Genomic DNA, 21,972 nt, shown 5'->3' on the forward strand with positions numbered 1-21,972 from the left:
TGGGCCCAGCCCTACCCAATTGTATCAGAATAATTACGTGTTCAGTATCATGATGTATTAAGATGTTTTCGAATTGTCAGCAGAGTAGAGTATTAGACTTCTTGTTTTTGTGATGAAATGGAATGTTGTAACTGACTTGTCTTTTTGCTGAATCAGTAGATGACAAGTGTTTGGAAATCTTTTCAAATTGTTTTCCCTGCATCGGCGTTGAATGAAAACTGTGAAAATAGAAGCTTTTCTTTTACTTTTTGGAAATTTGTATCGAATCTTTAAGCCATGTGTAGTGTAAACTTTTTCTCAGATGTTTCGTTTGCATTTTATGGGGGGATATAGTTGGTTTGGTGTTAGGCAGAATAGTGGCTGCTAAATTCAGCGGAAGACCTGGACTTGTTCCAGGGGGGAAGCTGTAACAGTTGCACTATTTAGGTTTTTTTTTCGGGGATATTTTGAGATTTTGTTGGTTGTTTTTTTTTGAAATTAGTTTTTTTTTTATTTTTTGGCGTTTTTCTTATTCTTATCAATCATGGCATCCCAGAGTGTTCCTATCGAAAAATTAAGGTCTGACAACTATATGAGTTGGTCATCGGATATTAAATTTGTCCTAATGGAACGAGGTCTGTGGAATATTATAAGGGGCATTGAAAAAGAACCTTTTTCTAATGATGAAAAAAAGGCAACTGAGCAAGAGATTCGTAATTTTCAAAATCGACAGGATGTGGCTCTATCCATAATTTATTTAAATTTGGAGAAAAATTTCAAAAAGATAATCGAAAATCAGGTCAACGCGGCTGATGCCTGGAAGGCTTTGAAAGATCACTTCTTTCCTGACAATCGTTGTTAGCACATGACATTGTTTTCGGAGTTATCCCAATGTCGTATAAAAGAGGAAGAGTCGATAAATCTTTTCGCTGCCCGTACTCGGCAAATTTTCGAAAGAATTAAGGCTATAGACGCGAATTTCTCTGAAAATTATTTGATTTTTCAAATTTTGCGTCATTTGCCCTCAGAATTCGACAATATTTGTCAAGTTATTCTTAGAACTACTGCACAGGAATTCACATTTAATAAAGTAGTCAGCGAACTTATTGCCGAGGAATCGCGAATTCGACTAAAAGATGAGGACGATAACATTATCGGCAGAGCTAACTTTGTAAAGAAACCGGGTAATTTTGACAAGAAAGGAGTAAAAGGGAAACTAATTTGTTTTAACTGTAATAAACCCGGCCACAAGCGAAATGTGTGTCAATATAAGAGGCTTGACAAGGACCTCGAACAACGTAACAGAAAGTCAAGATCACCATTCCGGAATAAGAGGAAGACGAACAAGAAAACTGCGAGGTGCAGTTCCCCATCAGTGGAAAAGGAAGCATGTAAGTACCAGAACTTTTTCATTTCCGAAGTACATCTAAATGAAGTATCAGAAGACCCTGATGAATTTATTTTCGACACTGGTTCCACCCATCATTTCGTCAACATTCGTAGTGCGTTTGAGGACTTTAAACCATTGCGAAACAAAGAAATGGCTGTAGCCGTTAGAAATGAAACTTTCCCCATTTTGGGGATGGGAACTGTGAAATTAAAGTTTGATGATACTATCATTGTTTTAAAAGATGTAATGTACTCTCCTAATCTACGTCAAAATTTGTTATCGGGTACTAAATTCGATAAGGGGGGTGCTAAGTTTGAAGGGGGAAACGGCTCCGTGACGATATATGGTCAAAATGGATTTATATTTAGAGCAATTTTAAGAAATGGCATTTATTTTGTAAAACCTCAAATTTTGTATAATAAATCGTATCAAGAAAGTATAAAACTAAATAAAAGTAATGATCATTTCGAAAATGAGAAAATTGAATGCTCTAATGTAGAAAAATTAGAATTGTGGCATAGAAGGCTGGCACATATTAACACCGATAGTATCAGAAAGAGCGGTGAATTTGAGTGTGTCCATGGCCTGCCTAAATTCAAAAATGTAAAAATAGATTGTGAAAATTGTAAAATTGGTAAATTTAAACGTGTTTCATTTAAACCAATAGGTAAAATACGGTCTAAATGTCCCCTTGAATTACTTCATGCTGATGTGTGGGGTCCATGTAATATTAAGGGAAATAAGGGAGAACGTTTTTATTTATCAATCATTGATGATTTTTCACGTAAATCTGCTTTGTATCCAATTAGTGAAAAGAGCAAAGTACCAGAAATTTTCATAAGGCACATAAGGCGTGCTGAAAGATTTTTAAATCTTAAAGTAAAAGCTGTTAGAACTGACAACGGGGGAGAATTCGTAAATAAAGTTTTTGACAATTATTGTTTGGATAACGGTATAAAACATGAGTTAACCAATATTTTCAGTCCAGAGATGAACGGTTTGGCCGAAGTGTACAATCGCTCAGCCGCTAATGCTGCAACAGTATTATTGGAAGAAAGCGGGCTAAGTAAAAGATTTTGGCCGGATGCTATGCTTTATTTCAATTATACTTGGAATAGGATTTGTCACTCAGGACAAACTAAAACACCTTTTGAGTTATATGGTGGACGTAAGCCAAGTGCTAGGCACGTCAAACCTTTCGGTGTTTTGTGTTATCTTGGAACACCCCGTCAGCAAAGACATAAACTTGATGTTAAAGCCAAAAAAGGTATATTTTTGGGCTATGCATTTAACACTAAGGGTTTTCGTATCTGGATTCCCGAAAGCGGAAAAATTTTTGAAAGTATAAATGTAAATTTTAATGAAAATCTTTATTACAAAGAAGCTTTTAAAAATATATCAGAGAGTGACTCTAGTGGAGCTGTGCTGGGTCCCTGTCTCAAATGGCCAAATATTCAATCAGATTCTGAAAATTAAGAAAATGAATCGAATTCCGAATCGGATAACGGAAGTGAAAGCCCGAGTACGCCGTCTAAATTCTTATCTTCTGATGAGAGTGAAAGCGAGACGAGCGGGGATGAATCAGATTCGAATTCTGACTTGAGTGAAAATGGGGAAAACCCACCACGCGCCCAGCTGCGTGAAACAGAATGGGTGAGGAAAGCAATCCCAAGGTCAGATAAATCTCGTACTGATATTTATTTTTATGAGAAACATTCTTCTAAACGATTACGTTCTTTAAATGATGTTGAAAAATATTGTTCTAAAAATGCTATTTTGTTTAAGCCACATTTATTTGATTTTAATGGTAAAAATTTATATCAAGGTGAAATTTCTGATCAAACTGTTCATTTAAATTTATGTAATTTATGACTAGATGATGAAATTGTAATTCCTAAGAATTACAAACAGGTTCTTAAATCTAAGCAAAAGGACCAGTGGTTAGATTCAATGAGGGATGAATTAGAGGTTATGCATTCTAGAAAAGTGTGGGATTTAACACCTTTGCCTGCAAATGAAAAACCAATCGGATCGAGATGGGTTTTCAATGTTAAAAGAGATGAATCGGGGAAAATTGTTAGGTATCGTGGGAGACTTGTTGCTCAGGGATATGCACAATCCCCTGAATCGTACGATCAGACTTTTAGTCCGACGATTCATTTTTCATTGGTTCGATTTTTCTTTTCCTTGAAAATATCAGAAGGTTGGTTCGATTTGCAGTGCGATGTGAAGAATGCTTATTTATATGCACCTCTAAAAGAATGCATCTTTATGAGACAACCACCGGGTTTTGCAACGGAAGGGAAAGAAAATCTAGTTTGTAAGCTTAATAAAGCAATTTACGGTTTGCACCAGAGTGGCCGTATGTGGTTTTTTGAGATAAACAGTGTTTTATTGAAAATTGGTTTTCAGAAATTTGAAGAATGTAATTGTGTTTATATTTATAATTCATGTGTCATTTTATTGTTGTATGTTGACGATATTGTTTTGCTCGCACGGAAAGAAAAGAATTTAAATCAGGTTTTAAATTTACTTAGGAAAAATTTTGACTTAAAAGTTCTCGGAAAAACGAAAAAACTGTTAGGTGTTGAATTTGAAAGAACTGAGAATGGTTTGAATTTGTTTCAAACTAAATATATCATTGAAGTTTTTGAAAAGTTCAAACATTTTAATTTTCCGGTTTCATCATTGCCGATTTGTAAAGGTACTGTTTTTTCGAAATCGAATTGTCCTAATACAGAAAATGAAAAATTTGAAATGTCAAAGATTCCTTATCGTAATTTGTTGGATTGTCTTTCTTTCATTGCGAGCAGAACGAGACCGGACATTTGTTATGCGGTCAATATCTTCAGTCAATTTCAAAGCAATCCTGGTGTCATTCATTGGAACGGTCTTTTAAAACTTCTGGGTTATGTTTTTCAAACAAAAGATTTAAAACTTAAATTAAATTGTAATAGAACCCAATTAATAGCTTTTTCTGACGCCGATTATGCAGCTAATCGAGATGATCGAACTTCACTCGGGGGGCAGTTAATTTTGTTGGATAATGCGCCGATTGAATGGCGAACCTTCAAGGAACGTTGTATTAGCCTTTCCACTATGGAAAGTGAGTTTGTGGCCCTTTGTGAAGTGTCTAAAGAGCTTATGTGGTTTGACCGTGTATTAAACGAATGTTTATGCTGGGGAATTGTTAGAAAAAGTAAAATTAAATCTGTAATGTACGTTGATAATCAATCGGCCATTGACTTTGTTAAATCTCCGATTGAAAATCACCGTACAAAACATATTGATGTAAAATTATTTTTTGTTCGTGATTTGATTCAACGGGACATTTTTACCGTAAAACATGTAGGTAGTAAATCCAATAGGGCCGATATTTTTACGAAGCCGCAGACCCGTTTTGAACTGAATCGTTTTTGTGAACAAATATTTTGTTAATTTTTAATGGTATTAAATTGTTTAGTATAATAAATATAATGGGGTATTAAAGTATAAATATTTTTGTAACAACTGAAATTCTTTTCAAATTTCTCGTTGGTTTAATCTTTGAGATGGAGGAATTTGATTCAATGACAGGAGTTTATTTTTGGAAACCAAGCGTTTTAAATAATTTTGTCATTGTGAAAAAAAAAAAAATTTTTTTGTAAAATCATTGTGCCCATCTATTTCAACGATACTGTTTCGAGTATTTTTGTCAATTACAGTTTGACAAGATAGTTTGCAGTGGAAATGTTAATCTTGGACTTACTATTTCCTTGGACTTAGGATCATCTATAGGCAAGAAGGACTTTTTTGAGAAAGGACTTCAATCAAATAAGGGGTGATGTATTGAGCTGCAGCTGCTGATGGATGATGTATTATGATGGATATATATCCATATTTGTTTATTGTTGAATTGTTAAATTTTTGTAAAAGATTAAGCCTGGCCCTTTGTGGATTTTTTTTTGGGTTATTTTTGAATCTATTAAAATTGTATAAAAATTTAAAGTTTAATAACATTACTGAATGAGAAGGGGGGATATGATAGACATCGGTAAACGATATTTATCCGCGTTCTCATTCCTAATGTAATGTAATATAAAATTAACTTTATTCAAATTAGATTAACTTCTCAACTCTTTCGGCACGTGTAAAGTTTCAGTTTTAGGTTGGCATCCTTTGATGCCCAATCATATGCAAATGAGGCAAGTATAAATAGTGAACGATTCCAATCATTCTTTCTCTCTCTTTTGTGTTCGTCAGCCTCTTGTGAGTTAGGTCCGATAGGTGTTGGGGAGTTGCGAACTCCGCCTCCACTTATGGCCGGGTTTTATTCTTAAGAACTTAGTTTTGTTAGTTATATTTATTTTAGTTACTATGGACCAATAAATTTTTGGTAAGATTTTAACAAGTTTCCAATGTTCATTTCTTCACATTAACATTTGATTCTGCACCTTCCACTGTGTGATATTATCTCTGCTTGTATAAGCATGTAACATTGTTGACTGACTTACGAAATTTAGCCCTTCGGCTTTTCGTTTAAACATCGTAAGTTATCAAATTTGATAATACGTTTTGGTAATATTTAACATGCAGGGAAATGCTTTATCGTGACAAGACTGAACTTGATGCAGGAACTTAACTGTTTCACTTGTAAGATTTTCATCCTCATCCTCATATAAATAATAGCCGATGATAGAGTAACCCACGTGTTTCAACAATGTGTTATATAATTAAAAGTTACTTATCTGTTTCAAATCAGAGTATAAACCTTTAAATAAAATTTTTTTATTTAACATGAACACCATTTGTTTCTTGCAAGATAAAAGGCAACTGAATACATGGTGAAAATCAAAACATGTTGCTGAAAAACCAACAGTTGGAAATGCAGTTACATGTGTGCCAACACCTGATTGATCCATTGATATTTAAATGAGCTTCTGGCTGTTGACCAATCACATGTTGGCTACAGTTAAGATACTGAAAAATTAATTTTATATTAAGAAATACTTAATCTAATTTTAATAGATAATTAAATTATATATTATTAATTAACATGAAAGAATACTCTACACAATGAAACTCGCGCCACGGGATGATAATTTGTTAAAATGATTTGGTAGAGTTTAACATGCAGGGAAAGGCTTTATTGTGATAAGGCTGAACTCGATCCAGTGACTTAACTGTTTTACTGTTAAGACTGTCATTTCAGGAGAATGAAGATGACTAAAAATGGTCAACAATGATCGCTATCTACTGGAGTTAAGGGTTAACCCACTGGAGTTAGGGTTAAAACTTAAAATTACCAAAATATCACCAAACAGGCAATGGCTGCGTTCGAATGTAAAGCAAATTTTCACTCAATGGACACTCGCCATACCATGACAGGCGACTTTCTAGTAATATAATATTCTTTCCCCAACTCCTAAAGTCCAAATGGAAGAAATTGTGATCTTTTCCGACTCAAAATCAGCACTTGAAGTCATACATAACAAGACTGATGCAAGAAATTAATTTTCTTCTCCACTCACTCAAGATAACTTGTGTTCTCCAGTGTATCACTGCTCATGTCGGAATCAAGGGAAATGAGTGTGTAGATGCCCTTGCAAAGGAAGCACGTGACCAAGATCAACCTCTAACAGCCACCTTCACAGACGTGAATGCTGTTGCCAGGCAAGGGATCTACGATCAGCTTTTCAGCAAGGCAACAATCCCTGACCTTCACTGCCCAAGAAACCTCTCTTCTACAATAGCTGGGCTACGCAATGGACATTTCAAGGACATGAAGATATTACCAACTAATAATAAATCCTACCCCATCTGCAAGCACTATCTCCATTTACAACTCACCCCTGATCATGTTTTTAATTGTCAGGCCATTATTCACTCCCTCCTCTAACTTGGAGCATCACCAATTGAAATCCTGTACAGCCATCGGGCTCCAGAATTAGCAGATCTTGTTATCAAGACTTTTGGAGGCATCTAAACCTTTTGCACTCTGCACGACATTAGACACAACAACAATAATATAATATTAGGAAAAAAAGTCAAACTATTGGAAAATTCTTTTAGCAACTCACTTTCTTTTCTTCATGAGGTTCAAATGAAACTTTTGGCAACATTGTAGTTTTAACAATAGCTTCATGCAGACTATCCTGAAATTAATGAATGACTTTATATTAAAAAGCAAAAACTTAAATTTCCTGCATGTATGCATGGATGGTTTGAAAAAATTAGACACAAAAATATTCTTAAACACTAATTTGTTATAGCAGTATTTAAAAAAATTAAAGCTCAGAAGATTTTTCTGAAATTAAAATTTATTTTTATAACACAACAAAGACCAAGATGAAAATGTCTTGTTTCAAAGACATGGAAAAGATTTTAACATGAATATATTTAAATCAGTGAGTTTTAGTCATAACTTCAATAACTGCCTGAATTTGACATGCAATAAAACAAGTCATACTTAAGCAAAATTATTTATTAAGTAAAAAAAATACTTGCTCCATAAGTGACACTACTAGGTACTTTTCCATTGCAGGTTTGCCACAGAGCATTTATAATCTTAGAAATTCTTTTCTGTTTTATTTTCTCCTTTTTTGGTCAAAGTTATGTAAAAACCACTTATTTGGTGATGCCATGCATTTTTTTTTTTAAGACTTCTAAGCAAAAAAAGAAACTAGAAACCACATAAAACGTTTCATGAAATTTAAAAAAAAAAAAAAAAACTTATAAAATAAATTAAGCCTATAGAAGTAAAGTGATTGGCTATGTCCCAATTCACCATGAGAAGGGGCGGGGGGGAGAGGGTGCTGTGTAAAGCTGCTGGAGATATGAAGGATTTGGCTTATGTTTAAGTTAACGTATACCATCCATGCTTTGGTGATGTAAAGCTTGTAGAACAGCACTGCATGCTGTATAAAATTACAGAGGTGATATAATAGGAAACTTTTATCACACCACTATATGTTGAATAAACTTACAGCTACGGACAGCTTTCAGCTTTGCCTCTATATTTACACTGCACAACACAGTTCTTTCTTATCTTCACAAGGTAATTTCAAAAATTAAAAAAAAATTTCATTTTTTTTTTTTTTTTACAATATTTTACTTGTATGAAAATCACATTTCACAAAGCATCAAGAAAAATAAAAAGACAAAAAATGAAATAAATAAGTGTCAAAAGAAAGATAAAAATTAAATTAAACATACTTTCTCAGTCTCAATTTCATTGCTCAAAATAACGGCTTCTTCATTCCCTTCTGACTGTTGGCTGAAAGTCCAGAGTGGATAGACATCTTCAATGACCAGATTGACAGAGAGGGGATTTTTTATACTCATTTCTATGCTTATGACCTCTAAAAAGAAAATAACATACAAAACTAAGAAATGGAAAAAAAAGCATTTTAAAGAAATTAGTCGACAAAACATAATCAAGTTAAAAACAATAAATACAACATTTTAACCAAAACACATTTAAAAATGATTACAAGAAATGGGGCAAAATTTCTTAAGTTTATGCACTACACAACTCTTATTTAACATCCTAAAATAGAAAATCTTCAACTACCAACCATATTGCTCACTCCTTTCAAGAATGCCATATCTTAAAACACATAATTTTTCTAGAGAGCAATTTTTAAAATTAAAAGAAAGTTATTAGTTAGTAAAACTAGATATTTCATGAAGATGAAGCGTAAAAAGTGAAAGTTTTAAAATGTTGAGTTTTATTTATGACCTCCTTGAACTAAATTTCAAAGATACTATTTAAAAAATCTCAAAATATGTCATTATTGTTACTAATTCCTCTCCGAGAAACACCGACATAAGGGAAAATAGTGAGTTCTTGATTAAAAAATAAGAATGAAAAATGCTCTTTTCTAGTGTGCAATACTGTTTTAGGAAAAAATAATACCATCTTTCACTCAGGGGCGGATACAGGATTTCATTTTAGGGGGGGGGGGGGTCATACTCAAGGAATGTAGTCTTACGTACAACAGTTTTCTTGAACTTAGGTTTCTTTAGGTGTTAACAAAAGCACAAGATTGGCCATTAGTTGGTTGAAAACTTAATTTTTAACAACTGCAAATTAAATACTTAAAATTTTTATTGATTAAACTTAATCAATAATAAGTCAATACATTGAAATGACCTAGTTAAGTTGTATTGTAACCTGTTTAGTTTAGACCAGTATTCACACCAGCCAACGCAATACAATAAATAAATAATACAAAATCTAATAAAAATTAAATGTTCTATGGACATGACACATTTAGATATTGATTAAACATTAGCGTAACACTCGACACAGGACACATATCCATCTTCTATGCAGAAAAATACAATGAATCTCATGAAATATAATAGTAAAAAATGTGGCAAAAATCTTTTCCTAAATTAAGTATTTTATGAATATAATAAGTCGGACATTGATGAATACTTACAGATTCTTTTCAATTGTAGAAAAATCAGAGGCGAATGAAGATGTCGCCGTCTCTCAGAGTCTGTTACAGAGTTGGATATCTTTCTATTGGTTTTGGGTTCATAAGTTTTTTTCAACTGTTCAAAAAAGACAACAATGTTTTGTCACCCAAATGCTTTATTATTTTTGTTACAGGTAGGGTAACGGCACCAGTAACAGACGTGCTTAAGAAATCACTCTCAGGTTAACTCAATTTTCAGACCCTTTAAATGTAGTTAGATTTTTAAAACTATTTTTCTCCCATGCAACAACATCTTATCTAACGTTTGGCTGCTTCTGGATTCTCTGAATTAGTCAATTATATTTTTATTTGCTAAATTTCGAAGAAAGCTCCAAACTCCAGTAACAGACACCGAAAAATCTGATGATATACAGTAACAGACAGGCTAAAAGGACGAGTAACAGACGGGATGAGTAATAGACAAAATTCCATTTTTCTTTTTGTTTCTATAGCAAATTCAAATGAATAATAATTGAGTACCTACCTAACTAGAAAAATTTTCATCACAAAAAAAAATAGAATTTTTGTCATTTTAAATTCAAGTTATGTTTTTCACAACCACAAGCGTGTGTGTGTGTATGTATATAGGCGTGTGTGTCTTTGTATAGACACATGCATAGAACTTATATTCATTTCAAAGTGAACATTTTTTTTTATAGTATCAAAAACTTGTTTCTTAACCTCGGTTTTTCCGGTATGCCGGAAAGGGCCAGGTAGGTGTTACTGAAAATCTAGTGACCCTCGAATTTTGTGGCATGCCCGATAATGCGGGATGATACGGTAAGTACAACCCAAGATGGAACATTCTTGAAAAGAAAATTCCGAAAATACTTGAGAATGCAAAAACGACATTTTTGCTCTATAATGGCCAAATATTAAGTTATAGAAATGCATGTCTGGCAGAGATAAGCCACTCATATGCTCTCATTCATAGCAGTTCAAAAAAAGGCATAATTCAAAATTGTTAATTTTTGAAATGTTACATTTTTGAAAGGAGTGAGCAAAATGTATGAAGTATGACCAAAAAATAACAATGAAAATTCATACCTGATTTTTTTTTAAATGTAGACCAGATAAAATTCAGTAGCATTTATCATACTTAATAGATTACTGTATTTCATACTGCATGACATGTTGTAATGAAAACAAAACAAGATAAACTCACAAATTATAAAATATATTTGGAAAATTGGAATCACTCTTGGAGCAATTTCAATGATTCTCTATTTAATGACTCCCAAGGGACCACAAAAAACCGTCCTTAAGTAGACTGCATTCTTAAACAGAATTTTTCTAATACTATAGTGGAGGGTCAAGGATCGTGAAAAATTTGTCTCTAAACAGAGAAAGTCGTTAAACACAGAGTTGTTTAACAGAGAACTGACTGCAATTTTTAAATAAACTTTAGCACTGTACAAAAACCCAAAATATTTAATAGTCAATATTAACACAGCACAAGAAATTATCAAATGCTTGAAGCAATTGAAAATAATTCTCTTAGGTTATCACATCTCATTGTAAAGAGACGCACAAAAGGAGGAAGGAAGGGATCTAAAATGACACTTGCAAAAGAAGGACAAAATCCAATTTTAGTTTTAATAAAGGCAATAAAAGCTGACTTACCATCAACAATTGCATTAGGCCTGGAAACATTGCTTGTCCTATTTGTAAAACACTGCAGCTGGGTAGTATACACAGGATTGTTAAGAGCATGTGAAGCAATGATTTCTTCCAATTTCATCCAAATATTGTTATTCAAATCCCCACGATCGAAGCCTCGTCCGGTTACGCAATAAGCACCATCTACAGACAAAGGAAGAATTAGTGCTCAAGGCATGTAAAACATGAACCATATTAATATGTTGATAACATTTGCATAGGAAACGCTTTGAGAGGTTATGATAACCTTTTGTCATTATTATCCATGGCACAACAGCCCTGGGTGGACCAAGGCCTTCTCTAAACCAGCTGTTTCCAGCCTCTCTATTTGCAGCTAAGCTTTCCATTTCTTTGACTTAAGGACAATACAATCTTCTTCCACATCATCTACCCAGGGCAGGCTATGAAAAGTCTCTTTGATAACCTTTTATGCCCATGAGAAGATAATTATTGGTACAGAAATCACAATGAGAACCCTTCCCCCCACCCCCCTCTTTGAGCATAGTTTTCTCCCTCTCTCTCTTTTCTTTTTAAATAAATTTTACTAGACATTGTATTCAGCTTTTTTTTTTAATTTGTAGGTATTATTAAAAAAATCATAATGCAAAAAAATATATATATTTTTGAATGATATAAAATACGAATGTTTTTGAGTACTGTTGTTTGATAAGGCAGGTACTTTACTTCCCACACTACCTAAATAGGATAACATTTTGAAAATCATTTAATGTTTCAGGAAAATGATTTCTCAAAAATAAATAACTTTTTTGAAACTGAAAAGAAGACCTAACTGTGACACAATTCAACTGAAAAAGAGGGACATATTAAAAGAATGCATTCAACTTCCACCATTCATAGCAGAGAGGAACCTAGAAATGAAAAATATGTCATAATCTGTCATCTCTCTATCTCTCTCTCTTTTTGACTTCACATTCTTCTTTGCACAAAACATTAATCATCCAACTTGTTTCCTCTGGTGCTCAGAAAATAATTGTTCAAATATTTGAAGTATAAAGATATGTTTCATATTTGTGATTATTTGAGGATTTTTTTTTTTACATGCAAATACATTTGTCTAAATCTAAATAAATAATTTGTGGATTCAAAGTTTATCGATTCCCGAACTTTGCCGATAATGGAGAAAGTTCGTTTATGGGCAAATTTGCTCCTGCTTACCAAAAATATTCCTGGAACATCAGCTCTGAATGAACTAAAAACTTACTTTCATCATTGACTGAGTCTTCGGATAAAAGGATTTTAGTAGCATCAGCATTTATTAATGGCACCGGTAAAGTAGGAAGTTTGCTATCACTTTTCTTGCTAATCAGTCTCTGAAAAGAACATGAAAATAAAATGACATCCTTATTGACATGCACAGAATAAAATTGAAATGAGCTAATTGATAGAGAGAACATCAATATATGAACATATAAGGCTTTGAACTCTTTGACTTTAGCAGCCACCTATAAGTAATTTAAAGCAACTTCATTTTAATATATGTAAATATTTGTTACACAAAAAACCCTACAAGGACTCCAAATATGTTATATTCTTGTTTCATTGCATTAACTACTCTTTCATTGCAAGAATATGAATTCCACATCCATATAATGCAACAAAATTTTGAAGATATCCAGCAACACTAAATAATATTTTTTGGTTCTGTAACAGACGTATCTACGAGATACATCCATTACTGAGCAAAAGAAATAATTAAAAAATTGTTTATGGAAAATTCAACTCCCCGAAAATAGTTATGTCAAAATCGAACACTGCGCCACCATGATTGATAAAATTATGCAGAAACAAACCACTTTGCATCATTTTTAACATACATTTGAAAAATTATTACGCAGGGTGTTCCAAAAGCAACAATCAATTTCCATGAAAAAACAGAAGTGGGTCATTCTCCAGAAAATGTAACTTTTGAACGCAAAAATTTTTCAATTTCGAAACCTTTTGTGTTTTTTTTTCTCATTCTCACATGGAAACGTTACCTACTAAAAGTAACCGTAAACAATGGCCCAGCTAAGTTCCAATTATTTTACTCATAAATAAAAAAATGCCTTGTTCAGGGAAATAAAACAAAAGAAAAACACTTAACATTTAAAAATTGAGGCCAATTTAATAGCAAAGTAGTAATTTTGTTGATTGTGTAAACAATCAGCTATTTTAATGATTAATGGGAATATAATATTAAACTCTCTTAATTAAAGCATGAATTAATTACTGGTTTCAAATGTATGTTAAAAATAGTATTTAGTAAATTTAAGAATATACTGGCAATTTATAATTTTGGTAGAATGCCTATTATTTATGTATTTTTCCTCCATCATTCATTTTCACTCCAGAAATAATGACATTGATAAGGTCTGTCACGGAGGTGAGGAATTTTCCATTAATATTAGGTCTAATAAATACATTTTTCAGAAATATTTTTTTTTCTTCCTTGCTAGAATCTGCACATGTTAAGCGTATGAAAACATGTTCACTTCTTTTTTTACATTAATTTACATCCCTGAAATTCAAGTTCACTGAGGTGAGATGTCAGAATAACCACACGAAGTTTTTAAAGCAAAATCTATCTTCTTGTTTATCGGCAAAAATCTCACAACTTCAACTATAGCTGAAAATAAACAAGAGGGCTCTCTTGCATCATGGAAAATAAAATTTGATGTCATTACTGCCACGTGTTAATGAGGAATGTCATTTTGTGTTTAGGTAACAAAGGTGAGAATTTATTGTGTGACATGGCTTCTTATCCTACTAAAACGAACTAAAATACAATATTAAAAAATATACTTAAACAATTAATATTTGAGACACTTGTGAAAGGAATAATAAATAAATAAGTATATACTTTTAATTAAACAAGTTATTAAGCAACATAAACAGTCACACTGTGTGACATGCCACAGAGGTGAGAAATTCACATGCTGTGAACCAAAAATGTACTAAAATAAAAATTATTATTAAAAAATTGTTGGCAGGTTTAAAAAGATATATTTTTGATGAAATTAAAAATCATTATTAAATGAATTGTTCCTTAAAGTCTTTACTGTAAAAGGTGTGTGACAGAAAAATTACACTTTTTGAAGAATGACCCATGTATTGATTCCTTTCACAAGTTAATGAAGAAAAGCTTTCGTTAGAAGAAATAATAGCCATTGTTTCCTGGAAACTGTATGGTAAAACATATGAAGAAGTGTGTCTGCTGTACCAGTGAAAACACGGAAAACAGCCACCAAACTAATGAATCCACCTGATCTAACGCCCCTTGTCTTCTTTGCTTGGGGTTATATCAAATCCCTTGTTTAAAGGGTTAAAGTTATAAATCTGCATCAGCTGCATGTGAGGATTGTGCAAGCAGTCAGCAGCATCACAGCTGATCAACTATAGCATGTGTTCCGTTCCATGACAGATTCTGGTCTCGGTGCGTTGACCATGTAAGGTTAACATCTTGAGCTTTATTAAACTCCTATGCGTTGTTGAACTTTCTTAATACAATCATGTTTAATACAGAACCACAGTTAAAACAAACATTGTGTTTAATAAGTTCGGTTTGCTATATAACTACTTTAATAATTTCATAAATAATACATGCATTAAATTAAAAGTCGCGGCTAGAGGAAACAAGAATTTCTGACCTTCTCACTCAAAATGTTCATGATTGAATACTGTAATTATTCGTCATTGGGGAGGTAGTAGAAGGCTAATTGTGTATTGAGAATAAATTGTTGAATATTTTGCATACATATACGTTTTACCCGAGTATATTTCAATTTGCTTGGAGGTAAAATTGTCTGTCTTGTGGATTACAACCTATCTTGAAATTGCTGTTTATCATCTTCCTCTTTCAATTTTTTCCACAAATTTTAGAATGTTACATTCTTTTGAATGTACTAATAATTAAAACACAATGTGCATATTAGCCATAACAACTAGTTGCAATTATTTTTTTAATAGAGGCAAACATTTCTTTACTTATTCGCAGTATCACTTATTCACGGCTGCTACAACCAACAGCTAATATGAAGAAACTAGTTGATTTCCTTGTTCAGTAGATGAATATGTTTCCTTCATTAAACATGCTGATCACGAAATTGGATCGTTACTTTTGGAATACCCTGTAATTAGAAATTTAAAAGCAAAGTAATGTGCAATCGAAACTTACTTTCAACACAAACAGGTATTCCCTGAGGTAATTAGCTTGCTCAGCTGCTGGTAACTGACACTTCGATACTAAAAGTGGTTCAAATGCCGTACACGCACTCTCTAGCTGTTCTAGCTGCACTGACAGACGTCCTATGGTGAAGTTTATATGATTGTTGGCAAAGTTCCAACCAACTGAATTGTAAACCTAAAGATAAAATGAGTATAACTATCATTTTGATATCTGTGGGCATTAAATGAATTTTTTCTCTCTATTTGTACAAATTGCAATATAATTTTGATGTAAATACTATAACGTAATTTGTTCTGCAAATATAGTGAACGTTAACTTAAAACCTAAATAAGGAAATTAAAGTAAAAGAAACTATTTTAGCAACAATTTTGTTTTTGCTAATTCTATACAGTAGTCTTAAAAAGCAGAGCTAATTGGGTCTCATGCAAGCTCAAACTACAGAAAGTTTGGAATATTCGAAAAATTTCTTTAAAAGTTTGTATGTGTGAGGTAAGTTTGAGAACCCTTTGCTGCCTTGTAGAAAGACAAAGAAACACTGAGGATGGGAAATATTGATAGACGAGAAAAATTATCTTCGCACAATTTTTGACACAAATTTCCATTTTATAAACCTACAAATGAATGTTGACTGTTTTTTTTATGATGTTCGATTGTATTTGTGTATAACTTGTAGGCAACCGAAAAAATGCACTTTAACTATCCTCAAATTCAATTTCATGAGCTTGATGATCTATGTGTGTGTGTATGTATTTATCTCACATAACACAAAAGCATTAAATTGTAGAAGGTTAAATTTTCATATATGCTACTTGTACATCATCAAGTTATGCAGTCTCATTTTGATTGTTGCAGCTAATGATCCAAAAAGTAAGTTTGTTCATTGCTTGAAGAAAATCAATTATAATATCAAGGCATTTTTCATGTAAAGTTATTATCTGCAAGGCATCTATTAATCTACTCCTAACGGACAATGAATATTCTATGCCACTTGTTGTTGACACTAATTTCTTCATACCTTTTTATTGCAGCAGAACATCATTTATCGGGATCTCTGTATTGTCCAAACCAAATTTGTAGCTTAAAAAATATCATGTTCACATAGATAATTTTAAATTTTAATAACATGAACATAACTATAAGTGCAACATATATTCACTTTTTATTTTGATTGAATGTACAGCTCCTGCTTAAATTCAACAGTAAATTCTGGTAATCTAACAAACACCAGAGAAGCTGAACTATGATGATAAAGTGTTAGATTATCCTTGCTTTATTCAAAGGACACACATGATTAAACTAGAAGACAAGTAAACTGAAACTTCTTCAGAAATCATGCTAAAATTTGTTTTGATATTTTCCAACTTCTCTTAAGCAATTCTATGCCACTTTGCTATGGTATGGCAAGTATGGTTTTTTTGTCAAAATGAACGTTTACTTGACTATTTACAGATTTGCTTATTACCTATACAATCTGGATCATCTGGCTTTTCGGTCATCTGGACTGTGTTCAGTACTAGTTAGTCTAGATAAACAAGGTCGTACCATACTTGGTTGCAAAAAGTTAAAAAGATTACACAACACCAAAATATTTCAATTTGCAGATTTTAATGCAAATTATTTTTAGCAGTTAAAAATATACCTTAGAAAGAGCACCTTGAATTAAACAAAACCTCGGACTTACAAGACTCGGATTTTCAGGACTTAAAGGTCAAGATTCAGAAAATTTCTTAGTGGCCACTAGATCCCAAAGACTTGGTGGCCACCACTGTCACAGAGTGTTGAAGTACAAAATGGGAGAGGCGTTTTTTTACTACTTTCATGAAAAAACAAACAGAACTTTACAGAATTAAATTTTAAAAACTATAAACATGCTTTTTTTTCGAAATAAATAGATAAATAAATGTAAATCAATGAAAAGTCAGCAGGAAACTGCATTTTAGATAACATTTACAAAAAATACAATTTTGTTGATTAAATTTCACTTTTCCAGAAACTAATTTTAAAAAAAAAGTAATTTCTGGTCCTTTTTTACGTTAATTTTCAGTAGTTTGCACTGAGACAGGCATCCAATTCTGTTTTTGGAAACTTAGGCAATTAAATAGTCTTGTCTGCTTCCATCATGCGAATGACCAAACATGGCGACTACTCGAAAAATTTAAGGTTTGAAAGTAATTTTGTTAGTTAAAAACCCTCAAAAAACAATTATTTACATGAAAGAGTCAGTTTTTAGCACATTAGCGTCTAAAGCAATATGGATAAAATAATATTCTGAAGATAAAATTTGAAGGAAAAACTTTGCGTTTTTCAAGAAAATAATTAATTATCCAGGGGGGGGGGGGAATATGGCACATTTTGCAGAATGTTCAATAGTTTGCATGGTATTGCAGTAGACATCCAATTCTATTTTTGGAAACTTAGGCACTTAAAGAATCTCGTCTACTTCCATCTTGGAAGTGACCAAATATGGCGACTGCACTAAAAATTAAGATTTAGGTTTTTGAATTTGTAGCATAAAAATAATAATAAAATTTAAAATCCTCATTAAACATCAATTTAATATAACTGTTATAGCTTTTAGCACATAAGCATGCAATGCAATAAGAATAAGATGAAATTTTAAATACAAAATTTTTCATTTCTTGAGAAAACTGCTTCAAATAATAATAAATAAATAAACAAAATTCTTTAAAGCCCTTTTTACATTATTTTCATTACTTTGAATTTCAATAAACATCAAACTCTGCTTTGTTTTTGCAAACTTAAGCACTTAAGTACTTTGCCTACTTCCATCTTGTGAGTGACCAAACATGGCGTCTATGTTTTACACGTAACTGAAAAGAATTGCCGTTCTGGTCAAAAAGCGATCTTCCTTGATGTGTTTATCCTCGGGCATATGCTTCCAAAGCGATTTATTTTCTACCACCCTCTTGAGTTTGTGCATAATTCCTGTTCATACCAAGATTTTTTTTTTCTTAGGAACAACAGGGGGGGGGGGGGAGGGAATGGCGACTGATGACGCTATTTTAGATCGCCACTTTTTCAAACTAGGTCGCCACGTGGCGAGTGGCGACCGTGAATCTTGACCTTTATCAGGACTCTACTATATTTAAGGCCTAATAAATGCAAACTCTATCACAAACAGTAGCTGTGAAAAGAAATAGAAGCCCTAAACCTTGGGAGCTCCCAGACCTGGGCACAGTTGGCTAATACGTTTAACAGGGCTTAGCGGAATTGCCAATGGGAAGATATTATTTTTCCCCCAATTACCAGTGATGTTCCCACCAATTTTTCTGAGTATACTCCCAGTAATCCATTACGGACAATTTGTGTATGTGATCATATACATAGTATGTTATAATATGAAAGTTTATGAAGCTTGAGGGTTTATACACTATATGTCTAAGAAATGCTTGAGAGCATACGGCGTACATGGAGTTATACCCTAGGGGAACAACATTGCCAATTACTATGTAGTTACTCTCAGCTCAAATGGATTGTGAATGTATGCCGGAATTGCAAGACTAAATCCGATCTAACAATTTACAGCAGAGAGAAAGAATCCAAAGTACATCAAGGCTCAAACAGATCCAGCAGTTACATAGATCTTTTCACGCATCCAAATCATATTTATTCAAGGCCTTAATTATTTTTTGGTGGAATCATTTCAGTTTAAAGTAACTAAGCATTAGCCTTATTTAATGGATTGTTTTATTTCAAAACAAAACATTACAGTTCAAATTTCAGCGACATTGATTTTGGCGAGCAAATAAGCATTTGTTTTGATCGCTTTGGGGTAAAATGCTGAAAACGAGCTGTGACATACCTACAACGGAAAAGTACCACCCTTAATCCGGGCTTTCGTAAGCTTTTGCGGAACAAATTCTTTTCCACTGAAATTTATCCCTTCACTTTAATTCAATAATATTTACAAAATTAGGAATTCAAAGAGACTTTTTTCTTATAATACATTGAGAACTTGAATTTCAAAAGTGTTTTTATGTGATATAATACTTTAATAATTTGGGTTTTAAAAATGATAAACATTAACTTCAACTGCATGCACCTACTTGTTCTGCCTGCTTGTAAGATCTGAGGGCATGTTTCCTCTGACCGGCTTTGCTAAAGCGATGACCGGCCAAGATGATGTGGAATGCATATTTCCTGACCTTTGAGGGTTTGCAGTTGATGTAGCAGTATGCAGCTTGCTCCAGACAGAGGGCGCTGGGGAGATCAGCCTCACTGGGCATGCGTATGAACTGCGTTGCGGCATCCCGATACAGACCCTTTGCTTTCAGGCACTCGGTGCTCAGGAATGTGGCTCGAGTGGCCAGTTCTGGGAGCCTGAAAAAGGAGTTGAAGAATGAAAAAAATGACATTGAAACAAAAAAGGGTGGTGATAAAACAGAAAATTGGTATGCAGGCTGAGTACAAATAATGCAGTTTTTATAGTAGCACAATTATAAAACAGATGAATTTTTATGCTAAGTTTTAGAACATTTAGTAATAATCATAATATATATATATATATCAATAGAACAATAAACAGACAAGGTTACAACACAGATAAATGACAAAGATGAAAAGATGAAATCAGCACTCTTCAGCAGTGGAAACTTCATCCTATGGTCGAAAGACCATAAAAAATTAAGTATTAAAATTTTTTGGTCTTTCGACTATAGGATGAAGTTTTCACTGCTGAAGAGTACTGGCTTCATCTTTGTCATTTATCTGTGTTGTAACCTTGTCTGTTTATTGTTCTATTGATGTTTATATATATATATAGTCAATTCGTGATAACTCAAATCTAAAGGGACCGACGAAAAACTTCGACTAATCGAAAGTTCAACTTACCACTAGTTTTGCTTTTCGACATTTAAATATTGAAAACCATCCAATATTTTAATTAATTTGTACGTATAACAGACAAAATTACAGAACTTAAAAGTTTTTAAGCTCAATATGCACAGATTAATCAAAAATATTGAGAGAAAAAAATCAAAAGCATAGTTTTGATTTCAATACTACTGGAACCACTTGAATAGTAGAGCTGATTTTACTTTAGGAAACGTGCATATCTTCGTTCGTTTCTACTTCGAATTCACTGATTCTACCCCTTTAGAAGTTTCTCTTTTTCTTTTAATATCATTGACAGAGCGTATCTGCTTAGACATCTTTAATAGTAAAGAAAAGAACTTACAGCAAATGATCAAACTAAAAATGAAGCGAAATGCATCTTAACCTAGGTCAATCTTTAAATAAAAGTACAATCAGTTGACTTGAGAGCTTAAAAGTAAATTCATAGTCCAGCAACATGTCAAAGTGTAAAAGGGAAAGTACAACAAAAGAAAACAAGCTAACTCAATGCCACACATGTAACTCCTTTACCGCACATTGGCCCAATAGGTGCTCTTCTTGCTTAAGAGATCTATTGTGCAGGAATTGCAAGTGAAGGTAAATTAATTTTTCGCTCATAGTCACTTGTTTCTTTCTTTCTTTTTTTGCTCGTTCCTTCGAAATAAATTTCGAGTCATCTTTGAAAATACATTGAGTTAAAGAAAGTTAACTTCAAGATGTTGAGAATAATTAGCATGGAATTAAAGACAAAGGGGTCGGGACTTGATAAAAACTTCGAGTTATAGTAATATAATCGAGTTATCGAACTTCAAGTTATAGCGAATTGACTGTATATTTGTTTTAAAATATAAAAATTGATCTTAAATATAATCTCAAATATGAAAAATATCTCAAATATGAAATACCATATAGGACGAGCACTAATGATGGACCTGATTTCAAATAATCATATTTTTAAAACTACTACGAATCTTAAATGGATCATTTTTATTCTAAAAAAATTTAAATATTTAAATTTAAGACTCTTAAATTCCATTTAAATTAGGTTTTATTCCCTATTTAAATTATAAGGTATCACTTCAGAAGCCAATTTGTACCGCCCCCCCCCCCCCCCCCCCGTTGCAAAATTGAAGGGGAAATAAGTTTTAAAAGTGTGTATCAGTGTGTCTTTTTGTGGCATCGTAGTTCCTAAACGGATGATTACCGGAGAAAAAATTAATTAAAAACCGACTTAACGTTTTGTACAATTATGGTAGTAAAAATTTACCCTTACGTTACAAATTTTAGCCCTGATTGAAAGAACGAAGTTTTCTGCGTTTGGTTTTTATTTGAAACTTCCAACTTATATACAGTAGGAGCTATAATCTTGTTAAGTACATTTTAAATGCAGTCCTTAGCCTTTATACGGGTGATTGGTAGCGATTTCATAGTCGAAAGAT

General features: G+C 32.8%; 1 protein-coding gene across 1 annotated transcript in view; it reads right to left on the bottom strand.

The window, feature by feature from the left end:
• The window catches only part of LOC129224135 (trafficking protein particle complex subunit 8-like), a 109,031-nt gene that overhangs the window by 48,217 nt on the left and 38,842 nt on the right, over nt 1–21,972 (bottom strand). The window contains exons 12-17 of the mRNA XM_054858550.1: nt 19,747–20,020; nt 15,668–15,853; nt 12,716–12,824; nt 11,458–11,637; nt 8,564–8,709; nt 7,429–7,503 (exon numbers count right to left, since the gene is read on the bottom strand). Coding sequence (XP_054714525.1) covers nt 7,429–7,503; nt 8,564–8,709; nt 11,458–11,637; nt 12,716–12,824; nt 15,668–15,853; nt 19,747–20,020 — 970 coding nt within the window. The remainder of the gene's footprint in view (nt 1–7,428; nt 7,504–8,563; nt 8,710–11,457; nt 11,638–12,715; nt 12,825–15,667; nt 15,854–19,746; nt 20,021–21,972) is intronic.

This window comes from Uloborus diversus, chromosome 6 (assembly GCF_026930045.1).
Source record: "Uloborus diversus isolate 005 chromosome 6, Udiv.v.3.1, whole genome shotgun sequence".
NCBI lineage: Eukaryota > Metazoa > Arthropoda > Arachnida > Araneae > Uloboridae > Uloborus > Uloborus diversus.